This window comes from Marmota marmota, unplaced genomic scaffold, assembly GCF_001458135.2.
Source record: "Marmota marmota marmota unplaced genomic scaffold, marMar, whole genome shotgun sequence".
Classification (NCBI taxonomy): domain Eukaryota; kingdom Metazoa; phylum Chordata; class Mammalia; order Rodentia; family Sciuridae; genus Marmota; species Marmota marmota.
Genome location: NW_026000026.1, coordinates 49,922,944 through 49,948,367, shown reverse-complemented (window position 1 = coordinate 49,948,367; position 25,424 = coordinate 49,922,944). Strand labels below are relative to the sequence as shown.

Below are 25,424 nucleotides of genomic sequence, written 5' to 3'. Positions count from 1 at the left end.
CTCATCTTGGTCAATGCCATAAGCTACTTCATACCTAAACTGAAGTGTGGGGGGCACATTAATATGTTGAATCAATTGTTAATGTTGAATGGCCCCTATACTAATTCACTGTGACCAACCTCAGTGGTCACAGTGAATTAACAATAAACAATCCATGACGTTGGTTTTATTTGGTTTTCAGGTGATTGTTCTGAATTCCATCATTTTTGAAATTATCCTTGCTCAATTCCCACTCCTTCTATTCTCAGCAGATGCTCTTGATATTGCTTAAGACTATATATATATATATATATATATATATATATATATATATATATGCATAATTATGGTTATCTTTGTCTTTGGAGTTACTTAAGCAAAACAAAATAATAGTGATCTCGCTCATTTTTTATGTTCCATTAATTTGAACATTCATCTTCACTCAACAGTTATCCCCTATGTAGTCTTCCCCTTCCTTCAATCCTTCCCTTCCTCCTACTGGAGATCGAACCCAGGGGCACTCTACCACTGAGTTACACCTTCAGTCCTTTTAATTTCTTTTTATTTTTTAAGACAGGTCTCATGAAGTTGCCCAGGCTTGACTGGAACCTATCATCCTCCTACCTCAGCCTCACAAGTCTCTGGAATTACCACCTACTTTTCTTATTTCTTGCTTTTCCTCTTCTTTAATTTCAACAACCTCTTCAACATGATGTTTCTAAAATACCAAATCTGATTCCTCCCCCACCCGTCTCTCTCTCTCTCTCTCTTTCTCTCTCTCTCTCTCTCATCCATCCTCACCATCCNTAGCTTCACTTAGCATAATCTGCTCTAATGCCATCCATTTCCCTGTAAATTCTATGTGGGAACTTACTTTAAACAAATAAGCAATCCATGTCAGAGATTTCTGAAGACAGGATTAAAGACATATATCAAAGTTACTAAGAAGGAACTGCTAATCATTGGTCTCAAATAGACATCTAGGAGCAGTGGTAAAGAGAAGAAGCCTCCTGAAATGAGGCACCTGTGAAGTTATTGATACCTTACTGATTTTTCAATAAAAACCTCAAACACTGGGACTCACCCTGCAAGGTTAAAGGAAGAGTACAAGGAAAAAGGGTGTGCTGGTTCTTTGTCTTAACCTTGTCACCCATTGGTACTCATGTGGAATGAAAGTCTGAACACCTAGGATCCATGAGGTTGGAAGGGAGTTGTTACAAAGCAGGACTGTGGGGTCAAGTAGCCCTGGAAGTGAGTTCATACTTCATCATAGACTGGTGACTAATGAAAAAATAAATAAATAGAAGGGAGGCCAGTACAATAGAGGATGAAAAATGGGAGGAGGGAAGAGGGGAGCCATACTGGGGATTAAAATGGAGCAAATTATATTCCATGCATGTATGACTGCGTCAAAATGAACTGATTGTTATGGGTTACAATGAACTAACAAAAACATTTAAAAGAACTATATTATAGTGTATATATATACACTATACTTTATAACATATATATGTAACTATTATATATAAAACTCTCTCTCTCCATACATGTGTGTGTGTTGTGTATGTGTGTGTGTGTGTGTGTGTGTGTATAAAACCTTTGGTGAGGATTAAGTTGAACCTTATATAAATTTCAATATTATAATGTTATAATGTTTCAATATTATAATTCACTCATATTCTTCAATGCAAAACTATGTCAAGACTACAGCAGAGGTGTACAGTTAAGATCACTTATGTTATTATTTATATCTTACTCTCCCTGACAAAAAGGCTACCACAAACCTTTTTATGTCTGTATTAACCATCTCTTTTAACTTTGCATGTCCTGGGACTTAAAAACTAACATTAAATTTTTAGGTATTCAACTGGTATTTTAGTTAACCTGCCAGAGTTCATAAAGGGACCTATAAATAAAGAGATGATTTAAATTATTATATGAGTTTTTAAATGTAGTCTTCAGAGTGTCTCTAAATTTCAATGTAATAAACACTGATGATAGCATTCATTGAGAATAAATAATAAAATTGATAAAAGTTTTACATAAACTTAATCTTAAGCAGATGTCACTCATTAAATAATGGTTATTGTTGTTTTATTCTTTTTAGTCACATACAACACCAGGATACACCCTGACATAATCACAAAAGCATGGAACAGAACTTGCTCCAATTCAGTCCCCAGCACTCCCCACCTCTGCTCCCTCCACTCCACCTATTCTTTTTCAATCCATTTAGAGTTTACTTTTTTTTTTAAATTAGCATCCTGTGAATACACCCAGTGCCAGGAACCACCATGCCACATCCATGCATGCTCATAAGAAACCTCAGTCATACTCATTCCATTGTTTTTCCCTTTTCCCATCTCTTCCTCCTTTTAAATCCTCTTCTCAATTTCAACTCTACTGATATCTCCTATATTTTGATGAAATTCCATTTTACTTTTTCCCCTTTCTCTCTTTCTCCTTTTTTTTAAATCCCTCATCCCTTATTTTCTATTAGCTTCCACATATCAGAGAAAACATTCACCTCTTGACTTTCTGAGTCTGTCTTACTGCACTTAGCATGATATTCTCCAGTTCCATCCATTTACCGGCAAACACCGTAATGTCATTCTTCTTTATGGCTGAGTATTGTGTATCTGTACATAATTGTATATATATACCACTCCATTGTGTACATATACCACCTTTTCTTTATTCATGCATCTATTGAAAGTCATCTAAGTTGGTTCCTTAGTTTGACTACTATGAATTGTGCTCCTATAAACATTAATATGTTGCATTACTATAGTATGCTGATTTAAAATATTTTGGACATATACTGAGGAGTGGGAAAGCTGGGTCATATGGTGGTTCTATTCTTAGTTGTTCAAGGAATTGCCACACTGTTTTCCAAAGTGGTTGCACCAATTTGCAGTCCCACCAGCAATGTATGAATGTACCTTTTTCCCCACATCCTCACCAACATTTATAATTTATTCTGGATAATTGCCATTCTGTCTGGAATTAGATGAAATTTCAATGTAGTTTTGATTGCATTTCCTTAATTGCTAAAGATGTTGAACATTTTTTTCATTTATTTGTTGACCATTTGCATTTCTTCTTTTGAAAAGTGTCTGTTTAATTTTTTTGCCCATTTATTAATTGAGTTACTTGGATTTTTGGTGTTAAGTTTTTTGAGTTCTTTGCATATTCTGGATATTATCCTGAGGAGCAGGTAAGAAAGATCTTCCTCCATTCTGTAAGCTCCTTCTTCATGCTCTTGTTTCCCTTTGTATGCAGAAGCCTTTTAATTTGATACCATCCCATTTATTGATATTTTTAGTTTATTTCTTGCACTTTAGGAGTCTTGTTAAGGAAGTCTGTTCCTGAGTCAACGTGCTGGAGTATGGGGCCTACATTTTCTTCTAGCAGGTGCAGGGTTTCTGGTCTAATTCCTCGTTCTTTGTTATACTTTGAGTTGATTTTTGTGCAGGGTGAGAGGTAGGAGTCTAGTTTCATTCTTCTACATATGGACTTCCAGTTTGCCCATCACTGTTTGTTAAAAGGGCTATTTTTTTCCAACATATATTTTGGCACCTTTGTCTTAGTATCAGAAAACTGTATTTACATTGATTTGTCTCTATGTCTTCTACTCTATTCCATTGGTCTTCATGCCTATTTTGGTGCCAATGCCATGCTGTTTTTGTTACTATCCCTCTGAAGTATAATTCTAGATCCTATTTCCTCTGTGAAAATCAAGTTGCAATTCCAATTTCCAGACATGTTCTATTATTAGCCACTTTTATGTTGTCAAACAAAATAAAACATTTTTTAGGTCTCTAAATGCACTGTATTTTATTTTTTCCTTCTCCTCTGGCTAGCTTCTTGCCATGACACTCCAGCCCGAAGTTCAACAGAGTATGAGAGCTGTCTTTGGAAGCACAAGTAGTAGCACATCAAAACACTCCTAGGGCTGGGGCTATATAGTTCAATGGTAGAGCACTCACTTCTCATGTGTGAGGCACTGGGTTCAATCCTTAGTACCACACAAAAATAAAATTAATAAAGATATTAATAAAAAAGACCCCTAAAGTTCAGAATCAGCTCCCCTCTTTTTGGTCCTATTCAGAGTGTTATCTTCTATTCATTGAATACATAAAAGTTGGAGACATGGCTGTTTACAACTTTTAAAACACACTTTGAAATAATAAGAATATATCGCCAACAATACTCATTCATTTTTCTTCATGGAACTGTTAGGTTTTTATCAAACAATTCACTTAATTTGCCAAACAGGTACAATGCATTGGCCAAATAATTCTGAGTTATATCATGTCAATGTCAATTTGCATCGCATGTTGCTTAGTAAACAGTGAAGAAATGCATGTAAGGTACTATTGATGTATTAGAAGATACTTACTTTTCACCAGGAGAGCCACAGGTAACATCAGTCAGTAGAGAAAAGGCAAAATCTTCAGTCACTGCTGTAAAGTGGCTGAATCCTCTTGTGTCCTTGCGCTTTGGATTAACAATAGCACAAAGAATCTCATAGAAAAGAGTTCTGCTTTTGATACTGAAAACTTGATTTTTTCCTTCAACAGTTATCTAGAAAAAATTCAAGTATAAAAATATATACTTCAAAAATAAACTTCTTAAATTACATGTCATCTACATACTACATAAAATATTAACAGTTGTTAATGTTTACAAACATGAACCTATGAAGCATTTAAGAGAAACTGGAATTTCAAATACATACATTTGCGCTTTAAAATGCAAAATTAACATTTAATTTTAAAAAAAGACACAATAGCTAAAATATTTTCTATTTAATCTTTAATAGCCCAAATGGTCACCTGGATCACGTAACTACAATAGTTAGCCTGATGAATTAAAACAAGACCCATTTTTACACCACCCTCAAGAACATACATTCTTTTGACTAGCATATAAAGAAATAAATGCCTAGAGAATATTTTTTCATAATGGAAGTAGGATTATTTTTGTCTGTTTTTCAATGAACAGAAGCTACCATATGTCATTAAATTCTAATAATCAAATCAAGAAATTATTTTCAACCAATAGTACTCAAAACCACCTGGCATCCTTGTCTTTTTCAGAAAGTATGACCCTTCCTACTTTTGAAGACTACATTATTCATTATTGGAGGAATAAGAAAAGTAGGGGGGAAAATCATCTTCATGGTTTTTCCTTGCCAGAATGAAGTAGCCCACATCTCAACTAATACCTAAGCAATGGTGTGAAGCCACTGACTTATTTTGTTCTATTTTAATATATCTAATAAGTTCCTATTAATTTTTTAAACTCCAAGTCATCACTTTCTCTATATCCTACATTATGCTCTTCCTGCCAACATACATTATCACTCTTTGCAACTTGCACATAAACTTATATTAGCCTTGAAATGACTTATCTGTTTCTCCTGCTAAAGGAGCTCCTGAGGAAGTTCTCCATATTTTTTTTTTGTGACTTAGTAACATTCCAAGCTCAAAGAAGAACTCAAGATCTGAATTTATAGTAGCCATCTCAAAGATAGGAAGGCAGAATGCACAATAATCCACAGGGGAAATACAATGAAAGGAACAGAATAACAATTTAACAATGAGGAAATTACAAAGGAAGATGAAAGAACAGCTGATTGGACACTGAAACAAGCAAACTGGTCATAACTAATGGAAAATCAGCTCAAGAAACTCTCCTAGAACTCAAAGAAAACGTAACAGACAAGTAGGACAAATCCCTCAGACACAAGCATACGAAAGAACAGATACAAGAAAAAAAAATACCACAGTTCTTTAATAAGCTAAAGAGACACTCCTGTCTAAAAGTTCAGAGATTACTTTCAAACAGAGGAAATTAAGAAAACAAAAAACACCAGACATATCTGGGTGATTTTTTTTTTAAATATTAAAAAAAAAGTCATATTAGAAATCACAGAAAAAAAACATAGTAACAGAGAAACAAAAATTCAATCTGACATGAGGCGTTTCTGAAAATGAAATGCCAGAAGCCAACAGAGACACAGGTACATAATTTTAAGAACTAAAAGTTATGATCCAAAATTTCTAGAGTTTTTCAAACTGTTATCCATGTTCAAGGGAAACAATTCCTTTTAGTAGAGTGCACAAAATAAAACAAAAAGGCCATTTATATAACGCTTGGTTATTGTGGGCACTTCATAGTTCTTAGAACTTTATGTTAACTTCTCTAATCTTCACAAGAATCCTCTGAGGAAAGTCCTAGTATGATCTTTGTTTCGTTTCCGGGGAAAGAAACTTATTCAGAAAGAAAATAACTTAAGTCAGCCAGAGCACAGGGTTGGTGACTAGTCAAACCCAGGAGGTATTCCTGACAGATACCTGCACTGACTCCCCAAATCCCCCACAGGCTTGTCGAAAAACAACACAGATTGACTCAGGTCACAGACAACTTAGTTAAAATTATTGCAATTATAAAATACAAAAATCAGTCAGTAAAATACAGATTGAAATCTAAGCCAGTTAGTACTATTATAAATTATATGTACAAAATAATCTAGGCATCAAATGCATAATATTAAAAGTGTGTGTGATAAAAAATAAATAGTCTGGCTTTTTAAGGACATTTTACATAAACAGCTACAAAAGAAACACCCAAATTATAGAAATTGACTTAAAAACAAGCAGAAGACTTGAAACAACCATGGGAAAAAATTAAAAACCTGTCAGGGTTAAAAATAAGAGAAGCAACCATTGGAAATGGGAGATGGTCTAACAAACTTCCACAAAACAAATTACTCATATGCTCTTTCAAGTTTTCCAGAACACAAAATTAGACCTCCTGACTCATGTTTTATTAACCTCCAATTGCCAGGAAATCTAAATCTGGTAAAATTAAAATTGTAATATCAAATCCAGCAGGGTTTTAAAAGACTGATAGTGTTATTAAGGCAACTGACAGCTTTTAAAATTATTTTTACTGTACCATGCGTGGGAAAATCAGAGGCCAGAATATCATGTTATTGCAAAAATATGCCCAACCCCACTGTTGGATTTTATCTAGAAGTCTTCATATGAATCATTTAAAGCTATTGCTTTTTTTAGGACAATATTTGTATCATGCAAACATGAATAAACAACACTTCTAGAGTGTGTGATCTTATCTAAGATATTGAGATTTTAGTAAAAAAAACATTATGGAAAATAAAACAAACATTATGTAGGGTGGGTTCTGTTTCAAAGAACTTAGAAACTTAGAACTTAGAAACAGTTTTACCTGCAATACAAGATTTTATATAACCAAGTTCTATTCAGCCCTGGCAGTTTTAGGCTGTAACTTCTGAAGCTGAGGTTTATTAGTGTCTATTAGTTTAATATGATATATATGAAAGGTTACTGGATGAAGTATAAGACTCCTTGAATTTCAGATGAGCCCAGAATAACTGGTTGCTAAATAAGTATGTCAAGTAAGTATTTTATGATGTATATATGCTCAAAATTTATTTTTTATCTGAATTTCAAACTTAACTGGGCATCCTTTAATTTTATTGGTTAAGTTTTATAACCTTATCTATATGTGATTATCTGTATCTTCAGTGCTTTGTTTTATTATTCTTGTAGTCTAATTATATAACTGTCTCAAAAATGAAATATTTATTTTGTGGCATACAGTCATGCATAACTTGACAAGGGAGATATGTTCTGGGAAATGCATTGTGGATAGTTCTGTCCTTGTGAATATCATAGAGTACTTACTACCTGGTAAGTAAATACCTACATGCAGGATACATGGTTTAGCCTACTGCTCCCAGGCTACAAATCTGTACAGCATATTACTGTACTTAATACTACAGGTGACACATGGTAGTATTTGCAAATGTAAACACAGAAAAGCTACAGTAAAAATACTAATAGGAATTTATAATCTTATGGCAACACCATAATGTGGTCCATTATTGACTAAAATGTTTTTGTGTGGTTCATTCATGGCTGTATTTCATCAATACACCAGAATTTATTGAACTAGGCCCCCCTCGATAGCAATTTTTTTTTCAATTTTTGTTATTACTGTAAGTAATGCTAAAATAAGCATTGCTGCCATACGTGGTATTTGAACAAATGTTCCCAAACCCATTTGTTCTGCTTAAACACAACACACATTAGGTATTTACCTAGAACAAGGTTTAAAGGTTATAACCCAAGAATTTCAGAGGTACCCCAGTTTTTTCCATATTAAAAGGAAATAGAAAGTTTCTTTTGGTAAAGCACACAACTAATCATAACTAAACAATCAAGATATATTATTTGATAACCACTTAAATCAGTGTTGATTCTTTTTTAAAAAATATTTATTTTTTAGTTATAGGTGGACACAATCTCTTTATTTTATTTTATTTTATGTGGTGCTGATATCGAACCCAGTGCCTCATGCATGCTGAGCAAGTGCTCTACCTCTGAGCCACAACCCCAACCCTCAGTGTTGATTCTTGACCAATGGTATATAACCATCTTATATAACTTACTGAGGAGAAGGGGCAGCAGAATTTTCTTATATCTCCTACACAACACTTGATCTGAAGTTCTCTGCTCTACCCTAAATTGTTCTCATGTATGCTTTCCTTTGTCTTGGCCAAAATCAATTTGCTGATGTCCCATGCCATTTCATCATTAGAAAATTTAAGTAACATGGGCTGGGGTCGTGGCTCAGTGGCAGAGCACATGCCTCACACATGTGAGGCACTGGATTCGATCCTCAGCACCACATAAAAATAATAAATAAAACAAAATAAAGAGATTGTGTCCACGTATAACTAAAAACAATATTTTTTAAAAATTAAGTAACATTATTTTCTGGAGTGAGATCACTATTTTCTAGAATGTTCTCTGTGTGAAATAACAACCACTTCTCTGCTTTACAAGCTACTTGGTATGGCCTCTTCTTCTTACCTATATACATAACAATTTTCTTTTTTATACTTTGATCATGGGAAATAGAATAGACATGATATTCTAAGTCCCTGCTGTAAACATTTTAAATATTTAAAGGTTGTATGTTAGAAATATAGTATTAATAAATTCATACATATGTGATCAAAACTTTGTATACTTATATGCAAATGTGTTACTATGAAATATCTTGGTAAGAATCCCACACACACATTCTCATGTTTTCCTCTAGTACTAACTTTTTTTATTTATCTATTTTCATGTATGTCCTTGGGCTCATATCTCCATTTAACTCCATCATTTACAGAAGTGTAAATAAATAAATGGGTTTAAAACAAAACCTAGTTGGTCCACGTCCAAACCAAATTGAATGCCTAAAGTTATCTGGCCATCCCATAGCTTTTCCTTTTCTGGGAAAGTTTCCAGTGCCCAAGAGGAACAGAGAACAAGCAGTGGATAATTGTTCCTGTTTCGTGGCATTTAAACTAAAAGCACTGTGTGGATGAATACCTACTCCAAGTACTCTTTTTATTTTTTGAATTAAATTATTTATTTATTCTAATTTGTTACACATGATGGCAGAATGCAATTCACAGAGCACAATTTTTCAAGTCACTGATTGTACATAAAGTATTTTCACACCATTTGTGTCTTCATACATGTACTTAGGGTAATGATGTCTAACTCATTCCTACCCCCCATTCCCTCCCTCCCCATCCCTTCCCTTTGCCCTTTCTAAATTTCCTCCATTCCTCTCATATTCTACTCCATCACCATTATGAGTCAGCCTCTTCATATCAAAGAAAACATTCAGCCTTTGGTTTTTTGGGATTGGCTTGCTTCACCTAACATTATATTCTCCAACTCCATCCATTTACCTGCAAATGCCATGATTTTATTCTCTTTTAATGCTGAGTAATGTTCCATCATGAATATATACCAAAGCTTCCCTATCCATTTATCTACTGAAGGGCATCTGGGTTGGCTCCACAATTTAACTATTGTGAATTGTGCTGCTATAAACCTTGAGATGACTGTGTCCCTGTAGAATGCTGTTTTTAAGTCCTTTGAGTATAAATAGAGGAGTAGGATAGCTGGGTCAAATGCTGGTTCCAATGGGAGCAAATCTTTACCACAAGCACATCAGATAGAGCACTAATCTCTAGGATATATAAAGCACTCAAAAACCTTAACACCAAAAAACAAATAACCCCATCAATAAATGGATTAAGGAACTGAAGAGAAACTTCTCAGAAGAGGATATACAATTAATCAACAAACATATGAAAAAATGTTCAACATCTCTAGCAATTAGAGGAATGCAAACCAAAACTACTCTCAGATTTCATCTCACTCCAGTCAGAATGGCAGTTACCAAGAATACATACAAAAATAAGTGTTGGCAAGGATGTGGGGGAAAAGGCACACTCATACATTGCTGGTGGGACTACAAATTGGTGCAAGTCCTCTTTTTATGATTGCAAAAACAATAGAGGATCAAATGCCAAAGACAAGTGAACAGTTTCTGGAGAATCAGAAAGAGCCTGCAGCTTCTAACATCTGCTCTGCCTTTTTAGACTTTGAACTATTTTTTCTGCTGCACAAGATTATGCAAATTGAATACTGAGGGTGTCAAACAGGCATCCCTCATATCCAAACCAAAGTTCAGTGTCAGGTATGATGAATTCTACTCTTATATTTAGAAGTTTAGTGTTATCACAATTCTATGTATGTGATATAACAGAATGTGACTTTTGTGTTGGTTTTCTAATTTGTCAAGTTTTATTAAACCAAGTGTTTCCATTTGCAAGGTTTTCTTACCTTTTCTATTAGATGCACCACAGCACTGAGCTGTTCATCAGTGTTCTCTGTGGCTACATTCATGTTAATGTTGTGGAGCACTCTGTTAAGAATGTCTTCATCAAGGGGCTGGTATAGCTGATCGGCAAGGCCCCAAATCGCCTGTGACTCTGCATCAGAGACAAGAGTGATGTTTGCAGTACCATATGCTTTATCAATTCTGGCTCCACCTTTTGGGCCCAAAAGCACAATCTGAAAGCGTTTAGGAAATGGACTTGAAGACCCTATCTCTGGCGTTAGGTTGACATCCAACATGGTGTTGCTCTGGCCAGGTTCAAAGACCAATGTGCCTTCATTTCTCATAAAATCCTTTCCAGAAACAGCTGGAGATATGAGAGTACGACCAATTGTTTCAGCACTCCTCAACTCCTGCAAAGGAAACAATAACATATAAGTGAAACTATGATGTCTCTGAACATGCCATAAACAAAATTTTATTTTGTAAAAATAAAATTCTATTTTTGTTAAATAAACTGATGGGCAATAACAAAAGTGCCACTAAAATATAGGGCTTTATATGTTTTCTAATCTAATTAATAATTTGTAGAGATAAACATACATAATACAGTAATGGAGTTTGGAAAGACGGTTCTTTTGAGTGAACATATCAAAGAAGAGAACTAGAAAAGAAATGTCACTTTTTCCTCATAAATGTCTCCCAGGGTGAACACACTAAAAGTTTTGCTTTAGCTTACACATGTCGGAGAACATAAGTATGAAGAAACAAAAGAAATATTAACATTTCATTCCTACCTGGAAATTTGTTGGGGAGGTAGTTGTAAAGGAGGGAGGATAAGGAGGAGGCAGAAAGAAGGAAGAAGGAAGAATAAACTGGTCTCTTGCTCACACTTAAATACAGGAATGTGTTATAAGGTCCTTAATGCATATACCTCTCATATTTTCAGTTTGGTTATTAAAAAGCATTCAGAAAGTGAAGCATGAATACTTAGTCAAGGAAGAACAAAAGGAATTCACATTTATTTACAACTGAGCCAACAACTGTGAAACTCATAGTATAGCCCAGGATTGCATAACATAGATGCAGAATTAAAGAGCAGGTCACTCATAGGAACTATTATTCTAGCGAAGACTTACAGAAAACAGAAGAGCTATGGAATTGATTATCTATTAATACATGGTGTTTTATGACAAAAAATCGACTAAGTAAGGGAAGGGAAAAGGTCAGGGCACAATTTTTAGATAATGCTGGTTATAAAAGCTCTTGAGCTGATATTAAAAAAGACCTCAGTGAAGTAAAGAAATAGGTTACATGATGATCTCAGCAGAAATATTCTAGATCTCAGGAGAAATATTCTAGGCAGGAAGAAGAGCAATCACAAAGTCCCTGAAGTAAGAACCATCTTAGTATATAAGAGAAGAAACCAGAAGGCCGGTGTAACTGGAAGCTCACATGAGAGGTGTAAGGGGTCATTTGGGGTGGGCACATGGTTGGAAACATGGAAAATACAAGAAAGTGGCCCACTTCATTCAATATTTTCATCAGTGTTCAGGCTGTTATCTTTATTAGTCTGTTAACAGGAAATAAGCAGAGAGGCAGGAAGAAAGGACAAGTTTTTTCAATAGTTTCATGTGAGAAACAGTGGTAGCTTTATTTAGGGTCCCAGAAGTGGAAAGATTTGAAGTACCCAGACTGGGAATGTATTTTGAATATAGAGTTAAGAGGACTTTATGATGAATTCAATGCTGGGTAAAAGGAAAAGGAAAATTGAGGATGAAGTCTAGCAGTTGGCTTTGATGAATAAGTAGTAACTGGATGAATGATGGAAAGCTAGGGGAAATATTGTTGAAGGAGATATCAAGAGTCACTTATCATGCATGTTAAGTCTGAGATGCCTCAGACACTGAAGCAAAGATTTCGAGTAAGAAAAATCAGATACGTAAGTCTGGAAAAGGGGAGACAATTGATAAAAATTTGGGAGTTCTCAGCTTTCAGGTGGCACTTAAAGAAATAGGTCAGCATACTGTAGCCTGGAGAGTGAGTCTCGGTAGACTCCAACAGGCATCATCTAGGAAGACCTACACTGACATCAGAGAGGAACTCCCAGTGAGAAGTATTAAGAGCAGGAAAGTACCACAACCCAGAAACCCAAAGGGAACAGCATCCTTCAGGAAGAGGAAGTAATCAACTATTTCAAAAAATGAATAGTCAATGAAGACAGTCTTTTAAAAACCATCTGCAGAACAATGATAGAACAAAAACCTTACTGAAGGAAACTACTCAAAAGCTTATTGGCTTTTGTATTTTAAATGGTTACACTACATATATGTATTGAATATTATATAACAAAAATCAGAACATGTTGGATGGGTATTTAACAAACATATTGTTGAATGAAACATATTGTTGAATGGGAGAGGAGGGGAGAGGTGGGGAGGGGGGATGGTGGAGGATGGGAAAGGCAGCGGAGCACAACAGACACTAGTATGGCAATATGTAAATCAATGGATGTGTAACTGATGTGATTCTGCAATCTGTGTATGGGGTGAAGGTGGGAGTTCATAACCCACTTGAATCAAAGTGTGGAATATGATATGTCAAGAAATTTGTAATGTTTTGAACAACCAACAATAAAAAATTAAAAAAATAAATAAATAAATAAATTAAAAAAAAAAGTAAACATATTGTTGAATGAAATAAGGATGCCTCAGACCAACATGCCTCAGAACACAATTTCAATTGCATAACGTCCTAAACAGGTAGACCCAAAAAACATATGGTGGGTGTTAAAACTACAGATAAAAGCAATGGAGTAATTAAACATGAAATTCAGAATAGAGGTTATCTGTAAGATAACCTCTTATAACAGAGAGGGGTTCATGGCCCCTAGTTTTAAATTTCTGGTAAAGCTGGATTTCTCACAGAGGTAGTGGTGTTTGATTGGTATGAACTGCATATGTACATTTTATACACTATTTTCTGGTAGAATTTGTTTCATAATTCAAATATTTAAAGGAAGTGAAAAAATAAATATGTTCTTATATTTATAAAAATATAGCACAAACCATCAGCAGTATGCTATTGGAAAGTCAATATAGAAACAGATTTGAATAAACGGGCATTATAAGAATAAGAAGTAAATTCACAGTCTTTCTTGAACTTGTATGCTCTGAGCTATTGCACAAATATATAGATGATTAGCATCTAGAATCTGTTTTCAAATTTGGTTTAGCTATAGGCCTATTTAATGGGAGCATATCTAGAATGGGTGAGCTTTTCATTATTTCAAGTAATAAAGATGGAAAATTCCTTCTTTATATCATCAAGACTTAAACATTGGAGAATATATGCTGCCTGTGGTATTTATGTATATAGGAATGCTGACCTAACAAAGTATATGGATGTTATAGTGACTATTCTAACTTCATTAATCTCTCCAAAGTAAAGTGAAAATCATTATCATCATAAGAAAATGGTAACTTGGTTCATAATTGTGTTCTCATCTTTCAGTTCTTGGGAAGCAGAATTACATAGCTTTATCTTCTAGCAATGTGCCTAAAATTCAGAAAGAAAGAAAGGCAGGGTGATGAAGCAACAGGAAAATAACACCAGAGAGGTAAAATTATTATTCTGATTTTTAAAAAATCATACTTGTTACTTTTCAATAATTGTAGATTAACATGCGTTATAAGAATAATAAAAAGAGATTTCCTGCACCCTTTATTTTGTATCCCTTATTGGTGACATCTTGCATAACTATAATATAAATCATGACCAGGGTACTGGCATCAATACAGACAAGACCATCAAGACATTTTTTTTTTAATTTTTATTTTTGGTACCAAGGATTAAACCCACATGCACTTAACCACTAAGCCATGTTCCCCAGCCCTTTTTATTTTTTTTTTTATTTTGAAATAGGGCCTTGCTAAATTGATGAAACTGGCTTTGAACCTGTGATTCTCCTGCCTCAGCCTCCAGAGCTACTAAGACCACACATACTTGCCATAGCACCTGGCCAAAACTTTTTTTTTTTTTTTTTTGAGAATCCTTCAGTTGACTTTTGTCTGCATTCTATGCCACCCCCTTTCATCTCTGAAAACCACTAAACTCCAATTCCATGATTTTTTTGACTTTAGGAGTATTATATAAATGATATCATACAGAAAATAATTTGGGGATTTTTTTCACTTAGCATGATCATGCGGAGGTGACTCTTGTTGTCATATGTATCAATAGGTTATTTTTAATTATTACTGAGTTGTGGTTCAGGGCATGGACATACCAGAGTTTAACCATTCACCCATTAAAAAAACATTTTTTTTTACTGGGTTGTAGCTTAGTTGGTAGAGCATTTGCCTTGCATGTGTGAGGCATTGGGTTCAATCCTCAGCACCATATAAAGGTATTGGGTCTACAACTAAAAAATAAAAATAAATAAATAAATAAAAATAAAAAAATTAAAACAGAGTGGATATTTTCTTTTATAAAAAATCTTCCTTGTTTTAGTTTTGTGCTATTATGAATAAGCTGCTATAAACATTGATGTGCAGGATTTCATGTGAACATAAGTTTCAGTTCTCTGGAATAAATGTCCCAGGAGTGCAATCGCTGGGTCATCTGGTAGTTATGTTTAGTTCTTTAAGAAACCAACAAATTCTGTTCCAGAGTGGCTGTACCATTTTATATTCCCATGTGCAGAGAGTAAGTGATCTGAGCTAGTTTCTTTGAATCCTTCCAGCATTTTTTGGTATGGTCACTGATGTAATTTTTGCTGTTCTGAGTGTATACAATGATACATCATTGTGGTTTCTAAATAGGCATTTTGATGAGAGCTAATGATGTTGAATATCTTTTTATGTGCTTTTTAGTCATATATACATCTTCTCTAATGTCTCTTCATGTTTGTTTGTTTTCTCTATTTTTGCTTATCATGTCTTCCTTACTGGTGTACCCACATTTTTTCTTTTTATAATTCCCTTTCTAATTAGAAAACTTTCGCTTAGCTATTCTTTCAGAATAGGTCTGTGGGCAGTAAATTATTATTTTTTTCTTTCCTTTTATAATGACTTAATTTCTCTTTCATTTGTGAAGGATATTTCTCCTCAAAATCGAATTCAAGGTTGATGGTTCTTTTACCTCAGCACTTGAAAAATGTTGTACCACTTCTACCTGATCCCATGATTTCTGGTAAGAAATCTGCTATTGTTCAAATTGGTTTTGTCCCATAGATATTCATATTTCCTCTTTCTCTCAATATTTCTCTCCGTATTTAATTTTAATATGTATCATATATCTTGCTTGGAGTTTTCTCAGCTTCTTCTTGAATTTACAGATTACAATCTTTAGGAAATTTTGCAGTCATTATTCTTTCAAGTATTTTTCATTCCTGATTTCTCTTTCTTTCAGGACTCTAATGACACAATGTTAGATCTTCTGTTACTGTTACATTGGGAGGCTCTTTTTATCTTTGTCAATCTACTTTCCTTTTGCTGTTTAGATTAGATAATTTCTATTATTCTATCTTCAAAGATCATTATTACTTACTTTGCTCCCTTCATTCTGCTACTGAGCCGATCTATTCACTTTCAGTTATTGCAAGTTTCACTCTTAAAATTTCCATTTTCTCTTCTTTGTCTTCTATTTATTTGCTAACACTTCCCATTTCTTTGTTGCAACTTTTTACTTTTCTCATTTAAAGAATGTTTGTAATTGCTAATTGAAGGATTTTTATTGGTTCTTCTTAGTTATACATGACAGTGGAATCCACTTTCATATAGTTATACAAGCATGAATTGTATCTTATTCTAATTAGAACCCCTTTCTTATGGATATGCATAATGGTGAGATTCACTCTAGTATATCTATAAATGTACAAAGAAAAACTATGCCAAATTCATTCCACAGTCTTTCCATTTCCTATACCCACTCCCTTCCCTTCATTCCCCTTTCTCTAATCTACATAATTTCTATTCTTCCCCTTGCTCCCCCTTAATGGGGGTTAGCTTCATTGAAACCTTTTTATGATGGCTCCATTACAATGTCAGATACTTTTACTTCTGCCGTCTTACTATAGGCACCTGTTGATCCTTTTTTTTTTTTTTTATTCCATTTTAGGTCTCTTTGCATTATTAGTAGAACAAATGATTGATAAACAAAACATGGACATTTTGCATGTTATTTTACAAGATTCTTAATATTATTTAAGCCTTCTGTTTTATTTTTATTTTTATTTTATTTTTTTTTTAATTTTTTATTGTTGGCTGTTCAAAACATTACATAATTCTTGATATATCATATTTCACACTTTGATTCAAGTGGGTTATGAGCTCCCATTTTTACCCCAAATACAGATTGCAGAATCACATCAGTTACACATCCATTGATTTACATATTGCCATACTAGTGTCTGTTCTGTTCTGCTGCCTTTCCTATCCTCTACTATCCCCCCTCCCCTCCCCTCCCCTCAAGCCTTCTGTTTTAGTTGGCTTCTTTTGAAATTGCTCTGGCAAAGGAAGGGAAGATGTACTTTATTACTGACATGTGAAAGTATAAGCCTAATTTTCCCACTTGTTCTCTGTTGACAGAAGGAGATTCCTCATTATTGCTAGGTGCAGGTGGGAGTTTGACTCCAAACTCATCCTCAACTGATACTTCCCCGTCTAAGAAGGGCATAAGTACCTTCCTACTGTCTCCCCAGAGTATCCTTGAACACCATGAGGGAGCTGGGTTCCATTTTATTCTACTAGACAATGGTGAAAGTCCTGACTCTCCACTTGGTCTCTCTAATACTGTGCCAGCAGAGAGCCTGAGGCCTCTGGCAAGGTAGAAATCTAGATTACTCATCCATTCTTTGCTGGTGTGTGGAAACAGATTTTTTCTGGGGTGTTTGGCTGAAAGTACTATCTATCTTGCTAGGCTGCCCTTTTTCTGTTCCTTTGACTAGAGATAGCAGATTTTGTGAGGGCTTTAAAAAATCTCCTCCCATTAGTGTTTCTGTATGCCATTACCTTTAGCTCAAAATCTAGGATTCAAAGCAAAACGAAAACACTGTGAACCCACCACTGTTTTACCACTTGGGTCCCCAGCTCTCTAGCTCCTCTGCTTTCTCCTCTCCAGCTTTCAAAGTCTCCTGATGTTGTTTATAAATAATGTTGATGGTCTTTAGTTGTACTTATTGGGAAAGTTACATTGACTCCATCTTCCCAGAAACAGAAGCCCTCCATTCCTAGAAAACTTTACAGATTTCATTCTTCACTTTCATTTGTGTTTGTTGAAATGGCATTGGTATAACAGCACTGCCATGAATACTCTTTACTAAGTTTAATATTGCAAGGTAGTATTTGTATTTGTCAGAATTAATAGGGGCTATGTTTCTATAGACGTATGTTGAAAGAGAGAGAATTATAAGAAATTAATTCATGCAATTATGGTGACAAACGAATCCCAAGATCTTCAGGGTGATATGGCAATCTGGAAATCAGCGAAATTTTATGGTTTAGTAATAGCCCAAGTGTGAAGATCTGAGAACCAAGAAAACCAATGGTGTAGTCACAATGCAGAATTCAGTAGGCCTGAAACTCAGGAAAAGCCAATGTTTCAATATGACTGTGAGAGCAAGAAAAACTGTGTTTGAATTCAAAGATTATTAGGCAGGAAGAATTCCTCTTTACTCAACTGAGCTTTTTTGTTCTATCCAGGCCTCTACATGATTGGATAATGCTCATCAACATTAGGAGGGCAATCTGTTTTACTCTGTCTACAGATTTAAATGTAAATCTCATCCAAAAATGCCCTCGTAGAAACACAAGAGTAAGGTTTGACAAAATATATTAGTATCCTGTGGGCCAGCCAAATCAACATATAAAATTAATCATCATAGTAGGGAAAACTAGAAATTCATGACATATATTGTCCCATAAATGTCCTTTAAGAGCTACATGTTAGTGACAACATGTGTTTTACCAAGAGTCACTTATGACAAATCTAGAAATAGTGTAAAGAAATATGTTAATGATATTGGCATTCAGATTCTTCATTTTTCAACTTCAATTCTCCTATCATCTGTATGTATCACCAGTATAAAATAGTTTAAATGTACCTCAAATCTCTTTTATCAGTTGCTTTTCATCTCCAGCCCCCCTCTACTCTCCCAAGTAGTGAGCAGGTAGTGATATAGTCATGGAAGAAGAATAAGAATGAAGCATGTGCTTTTTTCTCTCTGTCTCTCATTTTTCTTCCTATCTTAAATACTCTAAGAAAAAATACTAAGATCTTCCAACCATAAATCAAAATTCTTCTATCTGCATTTACACCATACCACCTCAAGGTATGTAGAATAGAGTTTATTTCTAGGGTCTCATGTAACAGAATATTGTTTTTTTGTGAGCTGATCTATAGTCTGTAATAAAGATAATTACTCTGCCTGGTGAGCTTGCAGGACAGCTTACTACCCACAGTGCTAGGCCTGGCCTCCCATGCATGTTTACAGCTCACTGGCCATACACATGTTGTATTTTTATGCATAGAACTGTAACTTGAGCACAGAACAGTTGTATCACCTAATAGTGATACAACCAAGCACATATTATTCAAAAAATTATAATAAAACTTTATAATCTTGAGGTCTAGAGTCACCAAGTATGGGCTATTTAAACAGGATAAATAATAGCACTGTCTATAATGATAGCTTTCCAACTGTGGGTTTCTGGGGCTACAGGAGTCAAGAGGGGAAAAAAAAAAGAGAGGGCTGAGGGACCATTTCTAATCCCACAAGCATGCCTTGTGTATAGAGAAGATACATATTCTTGTCTTAGCTATGTAAGAGTTTTGCTGTTAAAATAAAAGAATTAACGTTCAAAAGTATAGGGCATTGTTTGGGCTAACTAGATCTGGTGACTTGGTGTTGACAGCATTGCTCTTGTGAGCCTCCTATACCCATCTGCTCCTTGCCTTTACCCTCACATCACCTAATAGGATGATTGTGAAAATGTGGCAGTGAGGTCTCACAAACTCATGTATTTAAAGAAACCCAAAATATAATCAGTGTTTGAGGTTCTAAAGAATGAAATTTTCAACTACTTCAGAGATAGGACATAGCAAGTACTTTTTTCCTTCTGATCTCATATAGTTACATTCGAAAAAACTTTAACTCTTATGAGACTTAATAGAATAGATTTATACCAGAGACTTTGAATTCTGTAATTAACTCTGTCAAAAACAAAGAAAAGTCAAAGTTTACCATTTTAAAACATTTTTAAAACCTGTCACTGATGAGAGAAAAATTGACCTGCTGCAAGAATAAAGCTTAGTGTAATAAATAAAATGTGAATTATAATGGCATCCTCAGAAAATAATGTATCAATTATTGTCTGTTTTATTACTACACTTGTTATATACAGCTAAAGAAGAAAACCTTAATGCATGTGACTACAGGCTGTAAGCTTACCTGAGTACTAAAGTTAACAGATATCATCAGTCCTGTCCCAGAATCTCTTTCCACCTGCAAACTGATTAAAGTGGCCTTCTTCTCAGCCACTGCCAGCCGAGAGCCCACAGAAAAATACACAAGGTTTAGAGGTTCATTACTTTGTAAGACTTTAATCTGTGCAAATCTGGCATTGTTGTTTATTGCTGCTCCAGCAGTGACTTCATAGAGTTCCACGAAAAAATACACTTCAACTTGAGGTATCTGACAATGACAAGAGAAAAATATATACAACTACTACCAATTTATTTCTATTTTTGGGCAGTTCTAGCATCAAGAAATGTTATAATGCATATAGATCATTATAGAAATGAATGTACAATTAAAAAATAAAATTCTTATGGTAGGTTACCAGAGAATTAGATTTTTGGTCTTTCTTTAAAAATATATTTACTTTTAGGGGTTAAGAAACCTTAATAAGGAAAGTGGATACCATCAGAGCATGTTATATACATGTGTGAAAATGTTACAAAGAAACCCATCATTTTATGCACTTAATACATGCTAATACTTATAACTAAAAACAAAATAAAAGGGCATATTGTTGGAAAAAATACATTTACTTTAGGTAAGCTTCTTACCAGAAGACCAACATTCAGAGACAACTTGATGTAGTACATGAGCAAAAGGATAAACAAAATGTATTCATAAAACAGAATATTATAGAGATATAGTGAAAAGAATCATAGATAGATCTCAAAATATGCTGAGTGTAAATATTAAGTTTTGAAGTAATATATATATAATACATATGTATATACATATACATATGTGTGTGTGTGTGTGTGTGTATATATATATATATATATATGTACATAAATAGATATTGAAAGGATAAAGTTCCAATAATTCACCGTTTCAATATATGTTGTTAATGGATATTTATGCAAAGAATTCAAACAAACAAACAAAAAAAAAGACAGAATAAAGGAAAACTCAGGATAGCAGCTGCCTTAGTTGGAGGTACCAGGAAGAGACCAAGGCAGGGTGTGGAGTTGAAGAACACTGAGGATGGGGAAACAAAAGGGTTTCAACTTTGTGAGATTTTCTTTTTAAAGAGTTTTAAATGTATATGACCAAATATTAATAATAATAAATTCTATAATTTCATGTTTTTCAAAATTTCACAAAATTCAATTCAAATAAGTCTAAATATATTCTGCTAGTTGTACCTTGCTTATGTTCTACATTTTTACTTTCTCAACATTCTGAAATAATTTATTTTCTAAAGTCTGAATTCAACTTTAAAACACATTATCAGTCATTTGTCATTATGAATTATTCACTCTTATACATAATCTAAAAACCTTAGGAGTACTGTTAGCTTCCTGGCATGACTCAAAAAAGCTAAGCTGATGTGGTTTTCAACTGCTCGTGAGATTGTCTAATTTGATACAATACATCATTTTCATCTGTCAGCAAGGACCTTATTCATTACTTGTGATTTTTGTGTATATGTGCTGGGGATTGAGCCCAGAGGTGCTTTACCACCGATCCACCGATCCACATCCCCCGCCTTTAATTTATTTTATTTTATTTTATTTTATTTTAAGACAGGGTCTTATGAAGCTGCTTACGGCCTTGCGAAGTTGCTGAGGCTGGCTTTGAACTTGTGAGCCTCCTATCTCAGCCTCCTGAGCCCTGGGATTACAAGCATGTGCTACCATGATCATTTCGTGATCATTTTGATGATAATCATTATGTTGTGAAATAATACAACAAATCCTTCATATTATTCAAGAATAAGTTGCATCTTAGTCACACAGTAAATACCCTTAATTTCATTTTGCTACTTGAAGAAATGTGTTTAGCTTTCATATGGTACATGTCATCCTTCACTCTTTCTGATCAACTGTCAGCAAATATTGAAATATGGAAATAACTGTACTTATTCCACTTTTGAGAAGCCAAATTTAGCAAATACCATAAAATAAAGCACCAGGAAAGTATGGGTAACTATATTCAAGAGCTATTATTCCCTAATGACCAAGTGAGCTTGAATTCACAATGATTTCTTTCAACTGAAGATTTCAGCATATTGCATAAAGACTCTTTCCTTTATTTTCCAGTAAAATATTCCTTTTCATCGTCATGATGATTAGAACATTACTTACAACCACTTGCAGTCAAAAAGAATATATTATAATTTAAGTGAAGAACTATCTAAAATTGAGCAGTGCACAGATGGTGCCTACACATAATTAGACCAGAGGCAAAGGTATCTTCTCTCAAAAAAGAAACATTCTATTCAAACAATATTGCTGAAGTCTACTGAGAAAACAAGACACATAGATCACACCTGAGCCTCTCGAGACTCCTAAATGTGAATGGAGACCTTACAAGAACCCATTCTATGTATAACTGCTAGCAGATTTCTTTCCTAGTTAAGTCAGATGCACTCCAGGGTGATCATTTGCCCCGACTAATATAAAATTAGTTTTGCTGGGATCAGGTCTGCTCAGAAGCAGAAAACCAATATAATAAGGATATGATATCTTACTAAAATCTCTTTAAAAATTCCAACAAATGTTTAAACATTCTGCTTGTTTTAAGCAGATTTCATGAGTTAAGAGCATGCTTCCTAAGTTAATTATTATCTTATACATTGTAATATAGAGCCAACAATAAATCATCAGAAAAAATGCAAGTGAGTTGAAATGGAGGGATGGATTTTCAACAGTTAGAGTAATCAGAGATACTAATCTGGTTGAAAATGACTCAAGAATTGTTTACACAATGAGTAGCTGAGCCAGAGGACAAAAAAAAAAAAAAAAAAAAAAAAAAAAAAAAAAAAAAAAAAAAAAAAAAAAAAAAAAAAAAANNNAAAAAAAAAAAAAAAAAAAAAAAAAAAAAAAAAGACAAAGAAACACTGACAAGCTTATTTTACAAAAATTGAAAAATTCAAATTCTCAGTCTAAAATCTGTGATCCAGAAAATGATTTTGACATTACAACTTGGCAAGATACAAAGAAATTTCCCATAAACAATATGCTTGAGTTTCCATAAAATGATTTAAAAATGATTACTTCTAAAGAAACATTGGAAGTTTACCGCCTTGTGCCTCAACATTTCTTACCTTCCCTGGCTTAAGTTCAAGGCTGATGAAGCATTGTGTTTGACCTGCTGTACACGTCGTGTTTCCTGACACAGACAGAAGTTCATCCATCAGGTTCACTCCTTCTTTCTGGAGAACAATGGCTGTTTTATTAAGTGTGACTCTCCAAGAGACCTGGACATCTTCAAAGGCTCTGTGAACAAAGTGAACACGTGAGCAGTGTGGTATCCAGTTCATCACCACTGATAATGCTGAAAATGACCAGTTCTCCCCATGACAGAAAGCTTAAGGCTCAATGTCTACACAGTATTCCTCAACTACACTCTATTAGTAATGAATAAGCATTTGTGGAACTATTCTACATTGAGAATGTGAAAGCAAATAATATTATTTTTGCCTATAATGTACCAGAAAAGTGAAAGCAAAAATTAAAGAGAACCCAACTTATGTAAACACTTCTCACTTATCTTTTAGCAAAAATTTCTCTATGAAACAACACTACTGTTAAAAATAGTTGTTATTACTATAAAGGGCAAAAGATGACCTACATTTTCACAGAACATTTAGGTGCAAAAAGGAAAATGTGTGTGTGTGTGTGTGTGTGCATATCAAATATATTTATGCATCAGAATTCAATGCTGTTACTATATTATTAAATGCAAACAAAATTTTGGTACTCCAAGTGTCCCTCAGAGTGTAATGGTATATGGAGTCCTCAGAGAATAGTAAATATGATGGAGTGATGACCTACATAATCTGACATCTGTGAGGTAACTTCACGAAGTACGAAACATTTGAGGCAGCCCTATATTATGATTATGAACCAAATGTGTTAAATCCCAGATCAAGGACTACAGCGTCTGCACACTGACACATCAAATTCCATGCTGCCTACTATCAAGGTTTCATTCTGTCTCCACTATTGTATGAATCCCAATTAGTGTATAAACATACACGCACACACATATCAGTCACACCTGTTTGGCTGCCTTGTGACAAGAAGATGCAGTCTCCTCATATCAGCTCCTTCCCCCAGTTCAAGTCCACGCTGGGAGTCCTCACTGAAACCTATGATTCCATTGTGGAAATCACTTCCTGAAAAGAAAAAAGAGGAGGCTATAATACATTTAAGAATTCACAAGATCTACAATGACTCAGGAATCTCGCCAACTCAGAGAGCATAAGTGAAAAATCCAGAAATGAGGAGTGGGAGCTACAGTGTTTAAAGATCTTCATTAGAAATAAACCAAATATCTACCCTAAAACATCAAGGTAGAAAACAGCTTGAGAAACAGTTCAAGAAAAACACCAAATCCTCCTCCCCACCTAACACACACATACTCATCTCTCTGATGAGACCTTCCTTTACATTTGATTGCACTTGACATTTTGAAGTCGGTGTATCCCTACAGAATGTACCTATCCAGCAGCAGCTGTTTCACTTACTACTATCTTCCCAGCACCAAGAAGAGTGCTCACATTTGGTAAGCATTTACTAATATCTGTTGAATAAATGAGCTCCATTTAACCCATCTACCTTCCTAAAAGTGGACTGACCAAAAGGGTTCATGTTACACGTTCAGTTATTTACCCCAGAACAAAACAGAACTACAAAGGAATTCTGACTCTTCTGAGCAACATTAAAGTTTACAGGAACCTTCAAACTAAAAAGATATAAATATATCTTTTGAAATAAAACTAGACCTCACACTACACTAATCACTTCACATCCTGGCCAGCATACGAGTGAGCTTCTAGGACTAGAGAAATGCCCGTGTGTACATTTTCAGCAGCTTTCTATTTCCCAGTGACCTGGTTTTGCAAAGTGATCTCGGAAGCAATGACTCTAAAGCAGTCACCTTCAAAAAATGCTTACAACCATCACTTGTAAATTTCACTCTTGAGGTTCCCAGGAGACAGAACTTCTAAAGTTAAAGACTAGGTTAAGTTAAGGACACAGAAACTACTTAGCTGTCCTGATTGAGGAAAGCTTATAGTTAACAGCCCCTGCTCTATTTCCCAGGTCTGAAATGTAAGCAAATGTGGAGTCCATGTCTTATGAACAAGCACATAATGGGTTAAATTGGTCCAGGTGCCCCAGTGTGTCTTGTCTCAGCCAGTCCCCATTCTCACTAACTGATCACGGTGGTCATTCCT

General features: G+C 34.5%; 1 protein-coding gene across 2 annotated transcripts in view; it reads right to left on the bottom strand.

The window, feature by feature from the left end:
- The window catches only part of Adgrv1 (adhesion G protein-coupled receptor V1), a 548,667-nt gene that overhangs the window by 300,917 nt on the left and 222,326 nt on the right, over positions 1–25,424 (bottom strand). For both annotated transcript variants that reach the window (XM_048811397.1, XM_048811398.1), the window contains 5 exons: positions 24,245–24,362; positions 23,289–23,460; positions 20,174–20,416; positions 10,728–11,135; positions 4,382–4,566 (listed from right to left, as the gene is read on the bottom strand). In XM_048811397.1, the coding sequence (XP_048667354.1) occupies positions 4,382–4,566; positions 10,728–11,135; positions 20,174–20,416; positions 23,289–23,460; positions 24,245–24,362 (1,126 nt within the window). The remainder of the gene's footprint in view (positions 1–4,381; positions 4,567–10,727; positions 11,136–20,173; positions 20,417–23,288; positions 23,461–24,244; positions 24,363–25,424) is intronic.